Source organism: Cydia strobilella, chromosome 12 (assembly GCF_947568885.1).
Source record: "Cydia strobilella chromosome 12, ilCydStro3.1, whole genome shotgun sequence".
NCBI classification, from domain to species: domain Eukaryota; kingdom Metazoa; phylum Arthropoda; class Insecta; order Lepidoptera; family Tortricidae; genus Cydia; species Cydia strobilella.
In genome coordinates, this window is record NC_086052.1 from 12658710 (window position 1) to 12680534 (window position 21825).

Here is a 21825-nt window from a genome sequence, read left to right on the forward strand (position 1 = left end):
TCACGTTTTTAACCCTATGACAGCCACAGTTGGGAATAGCCGACAAAGGTTAGTTTGAAATTGAGCCTTCATATATTCCCTCTAATTGTACTAATCCCTACTAATGTCTCTTCTTCTTTTTCATCTTCACGCTTAAACCGCTGAACCGAATTGGATGAAATTCAGTATGGATATAGTTTAATTGCCCGAGGAAGGACATACCTATAATAACGACACCATTTATAAGAATTTTTAGGAGAAAATTCGTCTTTTATTTTTTCGGCGTGTTTAATTAATCAGAATTTCTGTTGGAATTTTAGATAAAATGGTCCTTATTGCACTTGAAGCATATGGACCCTTCTGTGATGGAATGCCACAAAGGTTTCTTTACTTATAGGATATCTAGTAGTGCAAGCACCTTATTGAAGTCTATGATAGTAAGACTAAAATTCATAGTAATTAAGTAGTAGGTACCATTAGTGTATATATTTGTATTATACATGTATATATGTATATACAGGGAGGAAAAAATTAATGGGGCCTCGAGGAGTGCCTTAAAACCTAAAGTTAGCTCATTTTACTTAAAGGAAACATTCTTTTATTTTTTTAAAGAAACAAAACTGCATTCATAGATTTTTAGGCACGTTCCTTTCAGGGCCCTTGAATTTTTTCCGCACCGTATATGTATATTATTTATTTTTATGTATTCGTAGATATAGTTATGGATTCGTATGCATATAATTATTTGTAAATGTAGGTACATATATTTATACTAAATTTTGTTGTTAAACTTTTTTCTTGTTTCACACTCGTCTTTTCCCGCACCTAAAACGGTTTCCTGTTTGGCTTGATAGTTGACTGGTAAAGAATGCCTTCTGACATTCAATCCGCCTTTGTACTTTATTTTCTGTGCAATTAATAAAATCCAAATTTGGAAAACATCTTTTAGATTTTTAATGACTCTACCGTACACGTCTTGCAGTGTGCACAAAGCGTAGCCGACGGGCGCCGACTGCCGACGGGTAGCTTAGGTCAACTGCTTCGTTGTCTGGTGTGCCACGTATACACGAGAATTTCTGACCTAAAACGATCAACTTCGGTTTTGTTAGACTGTAAATAGGATTTCTATACTTTCTGTTTAACGCAATTTAAACTCTTATGTAGGTAAGTACCCCTCTGTATTGGAAGTGTAATTTAGAAAATTAGTAATAAGTAGTATATATAGTGAACAACATGTTTTGCTATACCCTTCCAGGATCCATTATGTACCTATGTAACATACTGCAAATAAAGATCTCTATCTCTACCAATTATACATCATATTTACCTATTAAAAAATCACACATATTACATAAAATTATTAGGTACTTACGTCAAAGTCAAATAATAATAAACAAATGAAACTTAAACTCACCAATTATTATTCATTAAACATAAACAAGCTACAACTAGATAAAACTAAAAATTAATCTTAAAAAAAAGTGAAACCGACTTTAAAAAGGATAAAATAAAATAGCATCCCGTTTTATATGCTCTAGCAACTGCCGATGCCGGGCCACCACATGATTGGCGCGAGAGTATCTCGCCGCGACATAGACTTCCCGTTTTAATTCATACAGTTAGTAAACGACGGGTAGTCTATCTCGCGGCGAGATACTGTCGCATCAATCATGTGCTCGGCCTACTGATGCGTTTGAAGTCGGTGCCAAATCAAATCTTAAAAGCATCAACACGCCGTTAACCAGAATGCCAACCCTGGTAGTTCGATGATAAAGAAAAACGTACCTATTGTACAGATGTGTGCATAATTGTTTTCCATCGTATTTTCTCGGAAACGTTCGTATTTGTCATGCTACTTCAGTCAACCTCAGTACCTACTTTTTGTACCGAAACTGATTGAAATAGAAAGACGTTCGTACGATTCCGTGTAAATATGATGGAAAACAATTATGCACTACATCTATGTATGTATTTGGCTTGGCATCGACTTCAAACGTATCAGTTGCTAGCGCATATAAAACGGGATGATATTTTGTGCCTAATAAATAATATTGATTAAGTAATTGGTGTAGGTAGAAGGCTTATTATTTTTCTGTAAGTAATGTTGTACACTCAAGGTTTATAATTTCGACACGAAGCGCCTAAAATATGTGTGTGTTATACATTGCGATAGATAAGTGACAGTGCTTACAAGTTACAATTGATTTAGTTTTCAGAAGTTGTTTGGTTCTTTTTCTGTTAATAAATATCCCATAAAAACGTTACATGTAAAAAGAAGCAAGTCTCGCAACTTCTACTACAAAAAAGTTTTGAGATGTAATGTGAAACCAAGTCGGTATTTTAGCCAGTGCCAAGGGGTGTTAAAATCGTATCAATATTAGATATCTTTATTTTTTAATACATATAATGACTTGGTCATACGCACATCGTACAACGTAACGTACCTCATACTTAACCTACTAATTGTAGGAACTACAAACGTAACTTTGTTATCGCATATATTTATATAGGATTACAAACTTATTTGTGCAGTTATTAAATCTTTAAAACGTGACTGATATTGCAGTATTTTTAAGTTTTTATTGGCTTAATATGCTAATAACTAATTACGTTTCAAATTTGGAGCTAGTGGGTCTGCTAGAAGTACCTTAGAATTATGATGATCGTGAGTGAGTGAGTGAGTCAGTGACAAAACTAAGGAACTTTGACATGCAATAATTCTTAAACTACATGTTAAAATTACATGTTATTGAGAATATATCTAAATCATGCTATGCTCTATACGTTACTGAAAATTCAAGGTTCTAGCTTAAACTATGACAAAATTACAGAACGTTGAAAATGGCCTGAGTGGCTTCGAGAAAAGGATGGTACGGCCGTGCCTCTTTGTTTTGCTCGACTTGGCGGGGGCACTGCCGTGCCCCCAGATTATTGTAATAATATGGGGCATATTCTATGAATTGAAAAGGGACCTTACTGTCGATGGCTCTTACGCCGCACAGCGTCGCGCGGCATTGTATTTATATCGGAGCATCGTTTATAATGGCGTACGCGCCATCGACAATAACGTCCCTTTTTATAGAAAATACCACATATTTCTGCAATGTGACTTTTTTGTCTGTACTGTATACGAGTGGATTCCATATGAGTGCTTACCGGTGTGGTTGCCCAGAAAGGCCATCAAACGGCGAAATATCCCCTCACGTGACAAATTTAAATACCTGTCAAGAGTGCTTACTGGCGCTTAACTAATTGGCGTATTCCCATTTGTCCTCGCCACACTTGACCGCCGCCATACATGAGGTGGGGACAAATGGGAATACACCACCTAATTAGGGTAACATTTTAAATTGTTTTTATGTTAGTATTAATAACACTACTCTGTTTTTCTGCAGCAATCTAGTTCCAACAACTTTGCTTCTGCAGTCTGCTTCGAACTGTTCCACGTTTGCACATCACTATTTCAAGCAAATTTATTTTAAAAAAAGTAACTTCAACATCAACGTAGTGACGTATCAGGAGGTCAAAACAGTGGCAGAAAGAAGAACGGAGTGGCGGTTACTCCACCGATGAATTTCAACATGCCATTGATCCTAAAAGTTCATATTGTAAAATTTTTAGACCCACCTAAAAATATGTCAACAGGTAAGGAGAAGAAAACTGTTATTTATAAAGGGTAATTCCATTGTGACGAGTGGGACATTATGACTCTTTTTAGGGTTCCGTTCCAAAGGGTAAAAACGGGACCCTATTACTAAGACCATAGAGTAACTTATACTAGAGCGGTACTGTCATAGTAAATTTTGTAACCCCAGTAAATTCACTACCATCTGTCGACACACTTTAAAACTAAAAATTAAGATTTATAAAAATAGGATAAAATGTATTTAAATATAGATAAATGATTTTTTTTAAATGCATTAATTATTTTTATGATTTTGACCCATGTTCCCTCACTGATATGCGTTAAAATTGTTAAATAACAAACGAAACAGTCAACGCCATCTATACGACAGTGGGCCAAAACTAGTGGCGCCCTCTGAACGAGAATCAAATTTTCTTGATTTTCGAGGCACGTTTTTTCCTTAGACTGTAAACATCTATTACGGAGTTATATCTATCTTTGCTAAGACTGTTGTCTGTCTGTCCGTCTGTCACCAGGCTCCAGGCTGTATCTCATGAACCGTGATAGCTAGACAGTTGAAATTTTCACAGATGATGTTCCTATTTCTGTTGCCGCTACAACAACAAATACTAAAAACAGAATAAAATAATTATTTAAGTGGGGCTCCCATACAACGTGATTTTTTTGCCGTTTTTTGCGTAATGGTACGGAACCCTTCGTGCGCGAGTCCGACTCGCACTTTGCCGGTTTTTTACTTACACTTTGATTTATTTCTTCCTAACAGCTACGATATTTGTATTAAATATTATATCATCATATAATTAAATAATCATTTTATACTTCACCATTGAAAAAAGTTGAAAAAAGTAATGAAATCGCTTTTTTGGTATTAGCAAAGGTAGATATAACTCCGTAATAGATGGATACAGTCTAAGGAAAAAAGGTGCCTCGAAAATCAAGAAAATATGATTCTCGATCAGATGGCGCCACTACCGCCTACTCTCGGATAGATGGCGTTGACGGTTTCGTTTGTTATTTAACAAATTTAACGCCTATCAGTGAAAGAACGCCGATGTCGATGAAAGAACATGGGTCAAAAATCGTATAAAAATAAATAATGCAAATTAAAAAAAAAAAAAAACATTTATCCATATATAAAATACATTTAATGGTATTTTTATACATCTTAATTTTTGGTTTTAATCGTGTGTAATTAATAAAACACTTTACATTACTTGACAATAACATGGCAAAATTGCTTTTCCAAGATGGTCCCTCACTGAAATTTACAGCAAAATGGCGCATAACCTCTCACCTCTGCGTTCGGCGAGCGACTAACAAGTCAATTGTGCACCGATCATGGTCATTTTTACACAGCGTATGCGTTATGAAATAAGGTTATTTTAGTATGGAAAATTCCGTGTATTTTTGGACATATTAAGTTATTTAACGATTAATGCAGGTGCCTGGTATTACGGTATTAGGGGGGTGGCTGGAATAAATAAGGGCACTATACCCTACTTATATTCTTTTGACTTTTCCTCGCAGTAATCTCTAATTTGACCAAAAGGTACCTAAGTGCCAATCTTGATAGTGTCTCCATCACTACTAACCATTTACTCACCTATATGCGCTCTAACACGTATCACTTCACAGCGTAACGTAAAGAAATGGCGCCAAACAGTGCAGCCAACTTAGGGAAAAATATACTACCATGATAGAGGTACAATAATATAGAGAGAATATGACTCCTCCATTTGACTGAATGAAATGCTCTTATGGAACTTTCAGTAGGAATAGCAGAGAAAGCGTTATTATTGTTTGTCCTTGTTACAGCCTCGCATAGTTTTTTATTCCCCACCGTAAATTTGTATGGTTTAATGGTGGGCTACAAATCTACTTGACCAACAGTGTTGGCCGAACGTTAATTGCAATTAACCATTAACCACTACAAATTGAACCGTAAACCGTAACGGACGGTTACAGTTGACGGTTCAATTTGTACGGTTAATGGTTAATTGCATTAACGTTTCGGCCAACCCTGTTGACCAATCATATTGTCGCATTGGGTATGTTCTGTCCCTCACGAGCGCATGCGTATAGCACATCTATGTACATCAGTAGTTACTATACATATACTATTATACTCTTTGATCAGTAGATGACGAACTAGCTCTGCAAAATGACCCCACACATTTTGAGCCACGCTGGGTTGGGCGTAAATATTGCGCCACGGCGCTATTTAGTTCGCAAATGGCGGCCTGTTGTCCCAGTCGTAGTAAGAAGTATTTAGATTATTTCTTTAAGGAAAAGATATGCCTTACTGTGCGGTTAAATGATGTGCTAGCCGTTCCAACAAACACTGAAAATATTATGGGATTACCTTTTTCACATATATTTTGGCCATGATAATATTATTTTGATTTCTTTTGCTCATGACAGATTTTATATGGGGATGATGTCATGCATTTTTAAACAGCCATTGATATTAAGATCCTATTATTTTAAATTTGTTAATATGTTGTGGTTGTTTTGATATAGTCCGTTTAATTTAAATTAGTGGTAGTAAATACTAATCGCCGTTGTAGGTGGCGCTTTTTTAATGTGTATGTTTTAACTTGTCCCTGGCATCTTGGCTCAGCCCCTTGACTACAGGACCGATGTGGCTAATTTTGGTATAGAAATATTTGTGGCAGACCAGTAGGCCTAGCACAAGATTGGCGCGACAGTATCTCGCGACGAGATCAGACTACCCGTCTTTTTCTATGTTAAAAGAGGGACGGATAATCTATCTCGCCGCGAGATGCTGTCGCGCCAAACATGTGCTAGCCCTACAGGGAAGGTTAGAATGGTGAGAAAATATGGAAATTGCAAGGAAAATATTAAAAACAACAGTGTTATTTTCCCACACAAACTGTTCTTACGACGTGTCTAATAAGAATTTCTGCATTTTTTCTCTGATCAAGATGAAAATTGATATCTGCGAATCTGAGAGGCTTTTTATTATGATTCTGAGGTAAGAGCGGCAAGAACGGCCGCCATATTGAATTTCTGTATTTTAGCTCTAATCAAGATGAAAATCGATGTCTGAGGATCAAAGAGGACCTTTATTATGAATCTGAGAACAAGTTTGGGAACAAATCAAATTATTTTATTAAATATTTTGATTTGTGATTTTTAAGTAGTCACACTACTATATATAAATTAAAAACTGTAATAGATGTCTGTAATATCTCTAATAATGTCTAATGTCTGTAATATATGACATCTATTACAGTTTTTAATTTATATATAGTAGTGTGACTACTTAAAAATCACAAATCAAAATATTTAATAAAATAATTTGATTTGTTCCCAAACTTGTTCTCAGATTCATAATAAAGGTCCTCTTTGATCCTCAGACATTTTTATGAATCTGAGGTAAAAATTTACAAAAACGGTTACGTTTTTTACAGTACATCTGGTGCTCCATTACGATACCCTGTGCTATAACAAGCACATTACGTAACTATGGCGGAAATTTAATGGGCCATATGTACTGTAAAACGTTGTGCGATACACGCGGGAAAAGGCAATTCGCAACTCGTATCGATTTAAAACACTCTCTTCGGTCGTGTTTTAAAATTCGCCACTCGTTGCGAATATCGCGCTTGTATCGTATATAACTATTGAAAACGTGCGACAGACGTACATGGCCATCAATAAATTATCTATCCCATTATTCACTTAAAAATAAAATAATAAATTATCGTACAAAAATATTGCATATAAAACATGTTCTATATTGCATAAAACCGTCTACTAAGAGACAGTTTTCATTGTCATGTATTTTCAAGTGAGTGTTACAGCATGGTTACGGCCAATCAGAGCGACTAATTTTAAAATAGACCAATAGTATTTCGGGGCACATAGCGAGGATCTGAGGAAGGATGAAAAATAACAGATGGACAAAAATAGCAACAAATTGGAATCCAAAGATTGGTAAGAGAAAAAAGGCAAACCAAAAACAAGATGGGAAAAAGACCTAATAGAAACAATAGGAAAAGACTGGAAAGAAATGGCAACAGACAGATAAAAATGGAAAAAAATGTTGGACACATACTTAAATATAATAGAAAAAGGCGATTCGGAAGAGGCCTAGGTCAAAAAGACCTTACGAACATGCATATGGAAGAAACATACAATAAATATTAATAATTGTTACATAAAATGTCAACAGTTCGTATAATAAAGGCTTTAATAATAATAATAGTATTTCGGGCCGGTGAAATTGACCAATCATAATCTTGGTCAAAGAAAACCCATACCTAAACTGATTTTGCAATTGGTCCGCTGGTGAGCATGCGTATTCTAATTTTGTAGCCTTTTATAAGCTGGTATTTTCTTTGAAGCTAGTCATCTGATGTACATATCAAAAGTCCCCGCCCGTAACTCTGATGCCGTGCCGTGGTGAGATATAATCGAAAAACCGAAAAATTGAACCTTCAAACCCCCCTCACATGGCCTAGCTAGTAGCTTCATTGATGTAGATACAAGATAAAATTGAGGACCAATACACTTTCAATAGAGAATATCTCGAAATCTATTCAAGATATCGAAAAATTTGACTGAATTTAACTTGTAGCATATTTAGTCAGCTTTCGTTTTGTTTAAGTAGTCATGTCGCTAAGAGAAGACGCAAGGTTTCGAAGATGTGAAAAACCGAAAAATGGAACCTTCAAACCCCCCTCTACCCCCGACACCAGGGTTACAGCCGAGGACTTTTGGTATGTTCACCTCCCTCTTAACTAGTCCAAACAAAGTCACTGAGTCTAAAATTGTGTTCCTAGCATTTCCCGTCGTTTTAGAAGGTAATAGCTTCTTACTGCTTGGCCTAATTGATTGGAATATATTTGGATTTTTTGGGAAAACCTTGGATATAATAGATTGGAGCGGCCTGAAAAAAAACAAAAGAAGGGTTTTATGGAAGAAATCAAAAACATATCTTTGTTTAAACAATTCAATATTATTTGCATAAATTTATCAGTACATCCACATAGAATGCATTATTAATTTACTTCATAAAATACAACATAAATTCTCGGACAGCGTGAAAATAAACGAAAGAACGACTATAAGATAAAATCTATTTACATTCAGGTGGTTTAAACACAAAGAAACATCGAACATAACAAAACCAGTGCAACAATTAAATAATAAATATAGACACGGGACTTCAACGTGGTAAGGTAATAGTAAATCTAGGGCAATATAATTATTAAATCGTTAGTTATACAAGTTCGTTACAAAAATGATCTATTGGCCTTCACATCACAGAGCTAAAGCGATCTGAAGCGTCGACCGGCACCGGCACCGGCACCGGCACCGGCGTGCCCGCCGCGACTGAACTCGCGGCAACACAAACTCCTCTCCGGGAACTAAACTAAACTGCATGCTCCATGCTGCATGCCGCATGCCCCAACCGCTGGGCTGCGCGTAACAGAAATGCTTACATGCTGCACGTCGTCAATGCGTATGCAAATGTCATCGATGCTCATAAATGCGTCAAGACAAATCGAGACCGTCATTTAGACTTGTAATCATTATTATTTAATACAAACTTTTTTTAACCAGCTCATACTTCAAGAGTAGAAAAAGTCATGCAAGAAATTGTAAGTTGATTATAAAGACTAGAAAATGCAAACTATTCGAAAAAACCTCACGACCCAGGCCGTGTGCATAATGCCCGCACGTAAACCTATAATTGATATGTGTAGCTCCGCAAAGCGATAACAAGGCGACAGGTCGGTTACTGCGCGACGAGTCGACGACGCTCACCGATGAACACACATTCATGTATCTTTATCTAATATAATATCCAACAAGGGGACCCGGCGTCGCTCCGCCGCTCACGTCGAGGTTTAACAATATTATATGTATGTATAACTTAGGACAGTCGTTAGGCCTTAATATATAAAATGTACAAGTATTTATTATGGCAGATATCAACAATCAATTTTATATCTATCAATACGATACTGTCAATTTTTACAGATACGATACTAGAGATATATACACGCTCCGCCGAGGCGCCCGTCTCGCGCTCGCCGCGACGCGCCGGAGGCAAATGGCACTTCAATACAGGCTCGGAGTCCCCTCTCTCGCACCGACCGGCGGATACGCCTCGGTCGCTCGGTCGAAGATCCAAACTAATAAACTATCAACTATACTCTAAATTATTCTAAGTTCGAATTACAATATCAATAAATATTTCGAGATCTTCGAGCGGCCACCGACGGGGCGCATCTATAATATTAATTCGAGGTACCGGCAGCGGGCGGGCCGGTCCGAGTCGGGCTCGCGTTCCGAAACACGTCGAAAGAGGTAAAAAGAGTGAGCAATAAATTTGAACAAGAAACGGTCCTCGCGGGCAGTCACGGGCGGGGTCGCCCCGGCCGGCTACTCGTACCCGGGCGGGTCCCACGTGGCCGTCAATCAGGACAGGTAGGGCAGCAGCCAGTACAGCGCCGCGGCCAGCAGCGGCAGCGCCACGGCCAGCAGGCGCGACGCGGGCAGGCGCGGCTTGTGCTGCAGCTCGGCCAGCTGCGAGGCCAGCCGCGCCCGCTCCGCGCACACCGAGGCCCAGCTCTCCTTGGCGCGCACCAGCTCCTCCTGCAGCGCGTGCAGCGACCCGTTCGCAAGCTGGCTCGCCAGCCGCTCCTCCTCCAGCACGCGGTCGCTCGGCGCGGGCTCGGCGATCATCTCCTCGGGCGCGGTGTCGATCTCCGTCGCGACCGACTCCGTCTCGTCGTCGTCGTAGTCGAGGCGGAACATCTCGTCGATGTCGGCGGATATGTTGGTCGCGTCCGCGGGGTCCTCGAGCTGGCGCTCGGTCTCGACGGCCTTGTCGGCGGTGTCGACGGCGGCCAGGGAGCGGGGCTGGTCGGCGTCGTGGTGCGCGGAGAGACGGTCGATGGTGGCGTCGCGGGCCTGCAGGTCGGCGCGCAGGGCGGCCACGTCGGCGGTGAGGTCGTCCACGTAGGCGCGCGTGGGCCGGAAGGCGAGCTCGGCCTGCATCCACGCCGCGCTCGACGCGAGCCGCTGGATCTCGGCGAGGTTCGCCTCCTCCACGGCGGTCGACCTCTTCAGCTGGGCCTGCGCGAAATAAATCAGATTGTTATTGTATTCGTTTTTTTAACACGCTTGTATTTGAACAAGGGAACAAATCAAATTAAATGAATCCGGCCTTCACCACTGGAGGGCTTCGTCACTTTTTCTTTAATATATGACATCTGTTACAGTTTGTACGCTTATATTTGTAACTAAGCGACAAACTAATAAAGTACAGTCAAATAGAATAGATAGTGACGGCCAAAGTAGTCAAATATATCGGAACACGTCCTTATTTCTATGGTATCAAAGTTGTGTTACGGTATATTTTGTTTATGAATGCGACTGAAGGACTTGTATCCATGGTCATTAAATAAATGAAGAAAATAAAAATAAAAAACGATATATTTGCCCACGTTGGCCGTAACTGTGTATTGGATACTGACTGTACATTGTACATAATTAAATCTTGCAAATTATTGCATTTCAACTTACTTCTCAAAGTCCTGTTGTTATAAAACATTGCAAGTACAAATATTTTATTTATTTATTTACAAAATAAAAATAAATAGCAGCTCGTCGCGCACGGCGCGCAGCTGCTCGGCCTCGGTCGGGGTGGACGCGAGTAGGGTACACACCTGCAGGTCGTCTATCTTGGCTTGTGCCTGTGCTCGGTCGTCGTGGTCGGCGTGGGGCGGCGGCTCGGGCTCGGCGCGCGCGGCCAGCAGCTCGTCGCGCACGGCGCGCAGCTGCTCGGCCTCGGCGCCGGACGAGGCCAGGCGCGAGCGGAGCGCGTGGATCTCCTCGTTGAGGCCGGCCATCACGCGGAGGATGTTGGCGTATTCTACGCCTCCTTTCGTCTGAAAGTTTTAACATTCGTAATTTAAATAAACATGTTAAAGTAAAAGCAAATGTTTGGTGCTTTTCTTTGTCAACAAACCCTCCGCCCTACATTTTCCTCCTCCTCCTCCTCCTCTTGATTGATCGAGATGATTAATCGGTCTAGTCGAATGTGAAATAGCTCCGCAATATCACGCAGAATTCCTAGATTTATTATTTAAATAGCGTTCGTGACCTGGCAGGACCACGAACGAATTTCAAACCGAAGGTCTCGGGTTCGAACCCCCGGCTCGTATCGATGATTTTTTTGGAACTTACGTCAAATGGCCGTCTAACTAAACAATTCATTAAGGATTATGTTGCTTAACGAACCCCAGTATCTCCCAAGTGAGCCGTGGTAAAGAGCCGGACAACGTTAGAAAATTGAACATTTTTCCTATTGAAGAGTTCCTATTTAACCAACATCGTAAACCTTCACAGAATGTACGAAGGTTATAAATTAAACTTTATACATACGCGTCTGCAGCAGTCTTTGACTGGCAAAGGTTTGATGCAGGAAGAAAAATAGCCAAATTGTTGTGTGCATCTAATACTCGCATTATTACAACAATAAACTCTTCCTCGGTCTCGGTGTAGGTGGAGTTGGCGTTGTTGTCCTCGCGCAGCTCGCCGTCCAGCGGTCTCGACGAACCATCTCAGTCCGGCTCTGAAACTATCATACCGACGAGTCCTCGGTCTCGGGCTCGGTGTAGGTGGAGTTGGCGTTGTTGTCCTCGCGCAGCTCGCCGTCCAGCGGTCTCGACGAACCATCTCAGTCCGGCTCTGAAACTATCATACCGACGAGTCCTCGGTCTCGGGCTCGGTGTAGGTGGAGTTGGCGTTGTTGTCCTCGCGCAGCTCGCCGTCCAGCGGGCTCGACGACCCGTCTCGGTCCGGCTCTGAAACTATCATACCGGCGAGTCCTCGGTCTCGGGCTCGGTGTAGGTGGAGTTGGCGTTGTTGTCCTCGCGCCGCTCGCCGTCCAGCGGGCTCGACGACCCGTCTCGGTCCGGCTCTGAAACTATCATACCGGCGAGTCCTCGGTCTCGGGCTCGGTGTAGGTGGAGTTGGCGTTGTTGTCCTCGCGCCGCTCGCCGTCCAGCGGGCTCGACGACCCGTCTCGGTCCGGCTCTGAAACTATCATACCGGCGAGTCCTCGGTCTCGGACTCGGTGTAGGTGGAGTTGGCGTTGTTGTCCTCGCGCAGCTCGCCGTCCAGCGGGCTCGACGACCCGTCTCGGTCCGGCTCTGAAACTATCATACCGGCGAGTCCTCGGTCTCGGGCTCGGTGTAGGTGGAGTTGGCGTTGTTGTCCTCGCGCCGCTCGCCGTCCAGCGGGCTCGACGACCCGTCTCGGTCCGGCTCTGAAACTATCATACCGGCGAGTCCTCGGTCTCGGGCTCGGTGTAGGTGGAGTTGGCGTTGTTGTCCTCGCGCCGCTCGCCGTCCAGCGGGCTCGACGACCCGTCTCGGTCCGGCTCTGAAACTATCATACCGGCGAGTCCTCGGTCTCGGACTCGGTGTAGGTGGAGTTGGCGTTGTTGTCCTCGCGCCGCTCGCCGTCCAGCGGGCTCGACGACCCGTCTCGGTCCGGCTCTGAAACTATCATACCGGCGAGTCCTCGGTCTCGGACTCGGTGTAGGTGGAGTTGGCGTTGTTGTCCTCGCGCAGCTCGCCGTCCAGCGGGCTCGACGACCCGTCTCGGTCCGGCTCTGAAACTATCATACCGGCGAGTCCTCGGTCTCGGGCTCGGTGTAGGTGGAGTTGGCGTTGTTGTCCTCGCGCCGCTCGCCGTCCAGCGGGCTCGACGACCCGTCTCGGTCCGGCTCTGAAACTATCATACCGGCGAGTCCTCGGTCTCGGGCTCGGTGTAGGTGGAGTTGGCGTTGTTGTCCTCGCGCCGCTCGCCGTCCAGCGGGCTCGACGACCCGTCTCGGTCCGGCTCTGAAAGTGTAAGCAATGTAAGTACCAGAAGACAAACACTTAATTGCGATGGAAAATTCCGCTGATTATTAATCTATCGCCGCGATCAAACATCATATCATATCATCAGACATAATAATATGCGAGGCCATTCGAACCTCGACTTTATTAGTATGATTAGATTTTTTTTATTTTTATTTAGAGATGTTTTTCAGAATGACCAATGCACAAAACAGCAATATGTATATATGTAATATAATATGTGTAACATTGTAAATAATGTTGTCAATATCCACAGTTGTTAATAGTTGTCCAAAATTGCTTATAGTTGTCATGGTTTTCTGAATTATTTTTCACACTCACATGTCTGTTTTGCCCTATGGTTGACTGGTAGAAAACGCCTTAAGGCATTAAGTCCGCCATTTGTCCTTATTTTTTATTGTGCAATAAAGTTTAATAAAAATATAATAAAATTGTGAACATTTCGAGTTTTGTATTGTATTTTCATAGGAATCAGTATCACTGCCGCCGCATTTCGTTGCAAAGTGCGGAGTGACGAATTTGCATGCGGCGACGACGCCGACGGTACAATGGTGCAGTTTGCTCCGTATCTTCGTCGTTATGAACAAAAAACTGTACGGTAGTACGGAGCTCAGTGTGGCATACCCTGTGGCCAGCACCGCATCTCCGTCCGAAAGCGCGAATCGTCGTACGACTCGCACCTTCGCACGGAGAGGCGAAGCTAATGTGTTATAGTTATACCATGCAAGCTTTGCATACAAATCAAGATTCTACAGTACAATTAAGTTAAAAACCGCAGCACCGGACGCTGCTCCGAAGCGCGCAGTAGTGTGAACCGCCTCTTGGCCGCGTTCCACGCTTTGTTGTTTGCAGACTAGACGTGGCGTGGATAAACTATATTGACTTAAAAGCAAGTTACCGTAGTTGAGCCTCTGCTGCTTCTCGTCGTCTGTGCAGACGTCGGTCTCGCCAGTCTTCTCCTCGCCGCTGCCGCCGTTCTCGCCCGTCGACCCGTCTGACACTTCATCTTTTTCTGATAACAAAACAACTAGCTTTTAAAGCCACCCCACACTAGCGTCTCCCGAGCGTCAGCGTAATGTCAACTATGGCTGCTTCTCGACACAACGTTGGCTCAACTGCGCAGCGACGCCATTTTCTATAGCGCTGACTAGACGCCGACGCTCGGAGCTCGGAGTAGACCCAAACCCAACGGACGACCGGGGTCATATCTCTATCTCTCTCACCCTACCTTCGAGCACGCGAGCGTAAATAAATTTTTAAAGTTTTAAATACCCCGGGTAATCGGCTCATCTATTGTGGAACCAAGCTAAGAGCCGTAATAGACATACAGTATATACACACATTAAACTTAAAACATTTATCTTCTTCAGTCGTGGGAACCCTTTGACCGCCAAAGACGTCAACTGATGCGCTCGGTTACAGTGTTATATTTCTTCGAGCATTCCAATAAGATTTCCACTGGCGTGTTGCATATAATAGGCATGGCGTTCAAAGGGCCCACATCCTAACATATCCATCGTATGTTACATAAGAAAACCAGATCTAAAATGTATTTTATTGCGATAGAATACGACATACAATTGCTTTTGCCGATGTAATAACTGGTCATTATGCATGAAGAGAATTATAAATATACTTAAATGAAATTGTATTAGTAAAATAATAATAGAAGTTTGCCAGTGCCCGTACGTGGAAATACTGAAAATTATGTTGTATATAAATAAAGACTAAGTGAAATGCAAAAAAAAATACCTTTGTTTTCTTCATCGTAAATATTATTCTTCTTCAATATCAATTCGAATTCTTTCGCCGAATTGCCCTCTGCGGATATGGCTTTAATGCCGACCTGTAAACACAATTTAAAATCCATTAAAATAATCAACAAAAGTCAAAGCGCTTCACACTAAACGTGACAATTCAAGGGACAATCACTCTTGAAACTACATAGGTAGTAAAGATACCTTTCCTTTTCCTGTCGAATAGACATTGTACCAGCAGAACACTTATGTAGTTCATTTTCATTGTAAGAGCTAGAAGAAAACGTAAAAAAGTAGATCCCCAAAACGTCTTGACATAAGGTGAATTTTTGACAAATATGTGTCGCAGCAGATGCTATCGATCTATGTGAATATATTTTTTTAATTATTTTTTTATTGAGAAACAGTCTTAAAATAAACATAAGCAACTTAGCTAATAGCTACAAATTGATTTTTTATAGACCTATAGTTTCCTAATTCACATATCAAACTTGTAGTACCTAGTAGTTGTACATACTCGTAATCATAACAATAGTATACCTACTAATAACAATAGTATATAAATGTATAAAAAAGAGAAAAGACTACTTATACTTCTTTACTTACTTAGACTTAAATTACCGAAATTACAACATAAGGTCCAAAATTCACTAGGTTGTTGCTGTCCATACCAAGTAGGTGAACCTCAGGACTAACCTTGTTAAGCAGGTGTTGCGACAGTAGCATCCTGATCCTGATGTAGTCGGGCAGCGCCCTCCACCTCCATGTTACACCTAACCTAGACGTCTTAAGCCGTGCCGTGCCTTGCCGGCATGATAAACCTAAACGTGTGCTACATAATAGACATGTGTAAGTAATGCTCGTAATATCACAAATGAGATATCTCTCGAACGCGTAATATGCCATTACGTATCACACGGAAAATCAACCATTACTTCATGTATCACGCGTCACGCGAGCCGAACGACCCGCGCCGAAGCGCGCGTAATGGTTTCAATTCCACATAAATTCAATATATTGACGCGCCGATATGAATGGTCAGTTCAACTCTATACACAGTGCGCGTAATGTATAATTGCCACTTGTAATAGTGTCATCAGTGGGAACAGACGGAATCTACCCAGCCCTACTAAAGTGGGGAGGACACACACTAATAAAACATCTATCCAATCTACTGTGCAGCTGTATAGCCTTTAGGTATATACCACAGAAATGGAGGGAAGTGAGTGATTTTCCTACCAAAACCAGGAAAAACCGATTATTCGGATCCTAAGTCTTTCAGACCAATCAGCCTAACGTCCTTCATGCTAAAAACACTGGAAAGATTATGTGACAGAGAACTGAAGGACACGGCTCTAAAAAACATAGCAATCCATCCAAACCAACACGCCTACAGTCAAGGTAAATCAACTGACTCAGCTCTCCATGCTGTAGTAAGCGACATAGAGAATGCGTTAGCGAGGAAAAACTCCTGTCTAGGCACCTTCATCGACATAGAGGGAGCCTTTGACAAGACCAATTTCAGCAGCATTCAACAAGCATTACATAGACATGGAACCAATCCGCTCATAATCGAATGGATAATGAATATGCTAAGACAGAGAATAATAAGACTAACCGAAAATCAAAATCACCAGGCACTAGTCATGAGAGGATGCCCCCAGGGAGGAGTACTCTCACCATTGCTTTGGAACCTGGTTGTAAACGATTTGATAACAAAACTAAACAACAAACACTTTATGACTATAGGGTACGCAGATGACTTAGTAATACTAATCAGCGGCCTAGTAATAAGCACACTGTGCGATCTCACACAGACAGCACTGAGAATAGTAGAGAAATGGTGCAAGGAGAATGACCTATCGGTAAACCCAAAAAAGACCGACACAATTCTCTTCACACACAAACGAAAACTGGGTACATATGCAATGCCAACACTTTTTGGCACAAAACTGACACTTTCAAAGGACGTAAAGTATCTAGGCATAATCCTGGACGATAAACTGAACTGGAACAAACACCTGGACAATAAACTGAACAAAGCAACAGTAGCCTTTTGGCAATGCCGGAGGATGGTGGGAAAAAGATGGGGACTTGCCCCTCACATTATACTGTGGCTGTACAAAATGGTAGTAATGCCAATGATCAGCTACGGCGCGGTGGTATGGTGGCCCCGCACCCAGCTAACTACAGTAATAGACAAACTAAATAAAACACAAAGACTAGCATGTGTGGCTGCAACGGGCTGCATGAGAACTACTCCGACTGCGGCTCTAGAAATAATGCTAGGACTCCTGCCACTACACATATACATACAGAAAGAAGCGGCTGCCACAGCTCTTCGTTTGAAAAATCTAAACCTATGGACATCTTTCAGCTCATCGCACAAAAAGATCTATGAAAATACGATCTTAAAACTGCCCATGCTGGAAGCGCCCATCGACAAAATACCAAAAACTATGATCTTCTGGAAAGATTACGCCATATCGTTAATAGAAGATCCGAAAGAAGGACTAAACCAAATAAACCTAAGAATATTCACAGATGGCTCAAAGACAAACGAAGGGACAGGATGTGGTGTCTTCTCAGAGGACCTGAACATACACATCACAAAGTCCCTTGGTGAACACAATACGGTATTCCAAGCTGAATGTTTAGGAATAATATAAGCTTGCAATGCTATTACAAGACGACAAGTGAAACACGAAACCATACTAATACTGTCAGACAGTAAATCGGTACTACAAGCGCTATGCAGCGACAAACTTACTTCAGAGCTTATACTTGAATGTCATCGAAGCCTCACTGAAGTGAGCAAAGAAGGCAACAAAGTAACAGTACAATGGATAAAGGGGCATAGTGGATCAAGAGGAAACGATGCAGCGGATGAACTGGCCAGGAAAGGTTCAGAAACACCGGCATATGGACCCGAGCCAATCATGCCCCTACCAATATCCTACATACACAACCAGCTAGAACAACATCACAGACAACTGCACAACAAGTACTGGAATGAAATGAAGACATGCAGGCAAACCAAAGAAATTCTACCGGAACTGAACCACAAACTTACCAAAATATTACTGAAAACACCAAGAAGCCAACTACGTAAAATAGTAGGATTAATAACAGGACATAACACACTAAACAAACACCTACATATTATGGGTAAAACGGACAGCCCCATGTGCAGAGCGTGCATGGCAGAAGAAGAAACAACAAAACATATTCTCCTAGACTGTAAACAGGTAGAAGTATATAGGAGCAAATACCTAGGGAATCCATGCACACTAAAGGAAGCAACTAGCAACCTGAAGACCTTGCTAGGCTTCGTGGAGGAGCTGGGGTGGTTGGAGTAGCGCTACCTCGTTTCACGCAAAATAGGCACATTGGATGTCGAGTTGCGGAAAATGCCCAGCAAAACTAACTAACTAGTGTCATCACAGTTGTTTGTTTGCCAAGCCATGCTTTGTTATCTCGCTCGCACTCGCACTCAGTGATCGCTCGCTCTCGCTCTGCGATTCTTTCGGCTATCTTTGGAAGGCTTCGGGTCGGGCCGCTCGGCCGATTGCGTTTAAGTTGTCGCAAATTTCACTAATATTCTTACGAATATGATTTTCTGCATCTGCAATAGATTTAAAACTCTAGTGCGTCCGCGTAGAGCTTATAATGTTTTCTTATAATACGAGAAGGATGCGGCTAAATCAAGTAATTTGTTTGAGATTTTGAATGTGACGAAAACAAAACCGTTTTTTTTATTATTGTTATGAAATGTTTGGTTGACTTTCGCGGTTCGCGGCAAACTAAGTACGAGTTTCTTGTTTATCCTTTAATTTAATTGTGAATTCGTGCGTACCGTACCGAGACTGAGTGTAGAAATTAGATTAGTGTATATAGGTATATAGACTGTTCGAACTAAATTATAAATATACTTAAATGAAATTGTATTAGTAAAATAATTATAGAAGTTTGCCAGTCCTAAGCCTGGAGTTCCATTTTATTTTGGTAAAGTATGAAGGGAAATCAATTTGAATGCAGGTATGGTCTCTCTAATCTACCAGCGAAACATACATACATAATTAATTACATACCTGTATCAGTGTCATATAAATTGTATCCAAATAATAATCAATTATGCATATTTTATGATTTATAAGAATTAACAAAAAATCTTCCACATAGCGGTGACAAAACGCAACGCGTAATAAATTAAATAAATCGATTGCCGATACGGATGAAGGGGCCCACTGACTATCAGTCCGCCGGACGACATCGGCCTGTCAGTTAAAACAGAAATTTGACAGTTCCGAACAACTGACAGGCCGATATCGTCCGGCGGACTGATAGTCAGTGGAGCCCTCGGATAGGTACGAGACGCGCTAGTTACTACGTCACTAGAGTGCTGTAGATGCGCTGCGTAATGTAGGAGATGCTGTAATTTGACCATCACGCGCGCGCCGGAGCGCTGTTTCACGTTCGGGTCATGTTTCGAGTGATGAGTGATGTGATATCTCAGTGTACTATTACGTTTTCGAAAAAGTGATGTGATATAGCATTACTTTTTGGAGCACTGTTTCGCGCATGTCTACTACATAAGGTCCAACTGTCCAACCTTGTTGAGCAGGTGTTGCGGCAGTAGCATCTTGATGTAGTCGGGCAGCGCCCTTCGCCTCCGCTTGCTTGTTGTCCGTACCCAGTGCGGCATGTTCGACCTAAATGTGTGCGACATAAGGTCCAACCTTGTTGAGCAGGTGTTGCGGCAGTAGCATCTTGATGTAGTCGGGCAGCGCCCTTCGCCTCCGCTTGCTTGTTGTCCGTGCCCAGTGCGGCATGTTCGACCTAAATGTGTGCGACATAAGGTCCAACCTTGTTGAGCAGGTGTTGCGGCAGTAGCATCTTGATGTAGTCGGGCAGCGCCCTTCGCCTCCGCTTGCTTGTTGTCCGTGCCCAGTGCGGCATGTTCGACCTGAATGTGTGCGACATAAGGTCCAACCTTGTTTAGCAGGTGTTGCGGCAGTAGCATCTTGATGTAGTCTGGCAGCGCCCTTTGCCTCCGCTTGCTTGTTGTCCGTGCCCAGTGCCGGCATGTTCGACCTAAATGTGTGCGACATAAGGTCCAACCTTGTTTAGCAGGTGTTGCGGCAGTAGCATCTTGATGTAGTCGGGCAGCGCGCGCACGGCGTCCTCTAGGGTGCCGGTGCGTTTAGCCTCCGCTAGCTTGTTGCTGTCCGTGCTCAGTACCAGCATTTTTGCCTCGCCGTTTTGTAGTGAGTACTGTAATAAGACAAATAATAATGTAAGGTAATCTACTAACATTAGCGCATTAGCTAGCTGATAAATTAATAAACTTTATGTCATTGTAATAAGGGCTACGTATAGTATAACTATAGTGAATTAATTGTAGGTACGGCAAGTACAATTGGTGTAACAATAGTGTACGGTTTCAGTAGCTCGCGCTCCTCGGCGGCGGCGATGGCGAGCGCCGTACACTCGTACAACAATACTCACGGCGAGCGGCAGCTGGCTCCTGGCGGCCAACTCGCGCTCCTCGGCGGCGGCGATGGCGAGCGCCGTACACTCGTACAACAATACTCACGGCGAGCGGCAGCTGGCTCCTGGCGGCCAACTCGCGCTCCTCGGCGGCGGCGATGGCGAGCGCCGTACACTCGTACAACAATACTCACGGCGAGCGGCAGCTGGCTCCTGGCGGCCAGCTCGCGCTCCTCGGCGGCGGCGATGGCGAGCGCCGTACACTCGTACAACAATACTCACGGCGAGCGGCAGCTGGCTCCTGGCGGCCAGCTCGCGCTCCTCGGCGGCGGCGATGGCGAGCGCCGTACACTCGTACAACAATACTCACGGCGAGCGGCAGCTGGCTCCTGGCGGCCAGCTCGCGCTCCTCGGCGGCGGCGATGGCGAGCGCCGTACACTCGTACAACAATACTCACGTCGAGCGGCAGCTGGCTCCTGGCGGCCAGCTCGCGCTCCTCGGCGGCGGCGATGGCGAGCGCCGTACACTCGTACAACAATACTCACGGCGAGCGGCAGCTGGCTCCTGGCGGCCAGCTCGCGCTCCTCGGCGGCGGCGATGGCGAGCGCCGTACACTCGTACAACAATACTCACGGCGAGCGGCAGCTGGCTCCTGGCGGCCAGCTCGCGCTCCTCGGCGGCGGCGATGGCGAGCGCCGTACACTCGTACAACAATACTCACGGCGAGCGGCAGCTGGCTCCTGGCGGCCAACTCGCGCTCCTCGGCGGCGGCGATGGCGAGCGCCGTACACTCGTACAACAATACTCACGGCGAGCGGCAGCTGGCTCCTGGCGGCCAACTCGCGCTCCTCGGCGGCGGCGATGGCGAGCGCCGTACACTCGTACAACAATACTCACGGCGAGCGGCAGCTGGCTCCTGGCGGCCAACTCGCGCTCCTCGGCGGCGGCGATGGCGAGCGCCGTACACTCGTACAACAATACTCACGGCGAGCGGCAGCTGGCTCCTGGCGGCCAACTCGCGCTCCTCGGCGGCGGCGATGG

General features: G+C 43.5%; 1 protein-coding gene across 1 annotated transcript in view; it reads right to left on the minus strand.

The window, feature by feature from the left end:
* Positions 1–8589: 8589 nt before the first annotated feature.
* The window catches only part of LOC134746162 (sarcolemmal membrane-associated protein), a 57201-nt gene continuing 43965 nt past the window's right edge, over positions 8590–21825 (minus strand). The window contains exons 8-13 of the mRNA XM_063680466.1: positions 20415–20567; positions 15289–15382; positions 14435–14548; positions 12371–12471; positions 11332–11553; positions 8590–10738 (exon numbers count right to left, since the gene is read on the minus strand). Of these exons, the coding sequence (XP_063536536.1) occupies positions 10079–10738; positions 11332–11553; positions 12371–12471; positions 14435–14548; positions 15289–15382; positions 20415–20567 (1344 nt within the window). The 3' untranslated portion in view covers positions 8590–10078. The remainder of the gene's footprint in view (positions 10739–11331; positions 11554–12370; positions 12472–14434; positions 14549–15288; positions 15383–20414; positions 20568–21825) is intronic.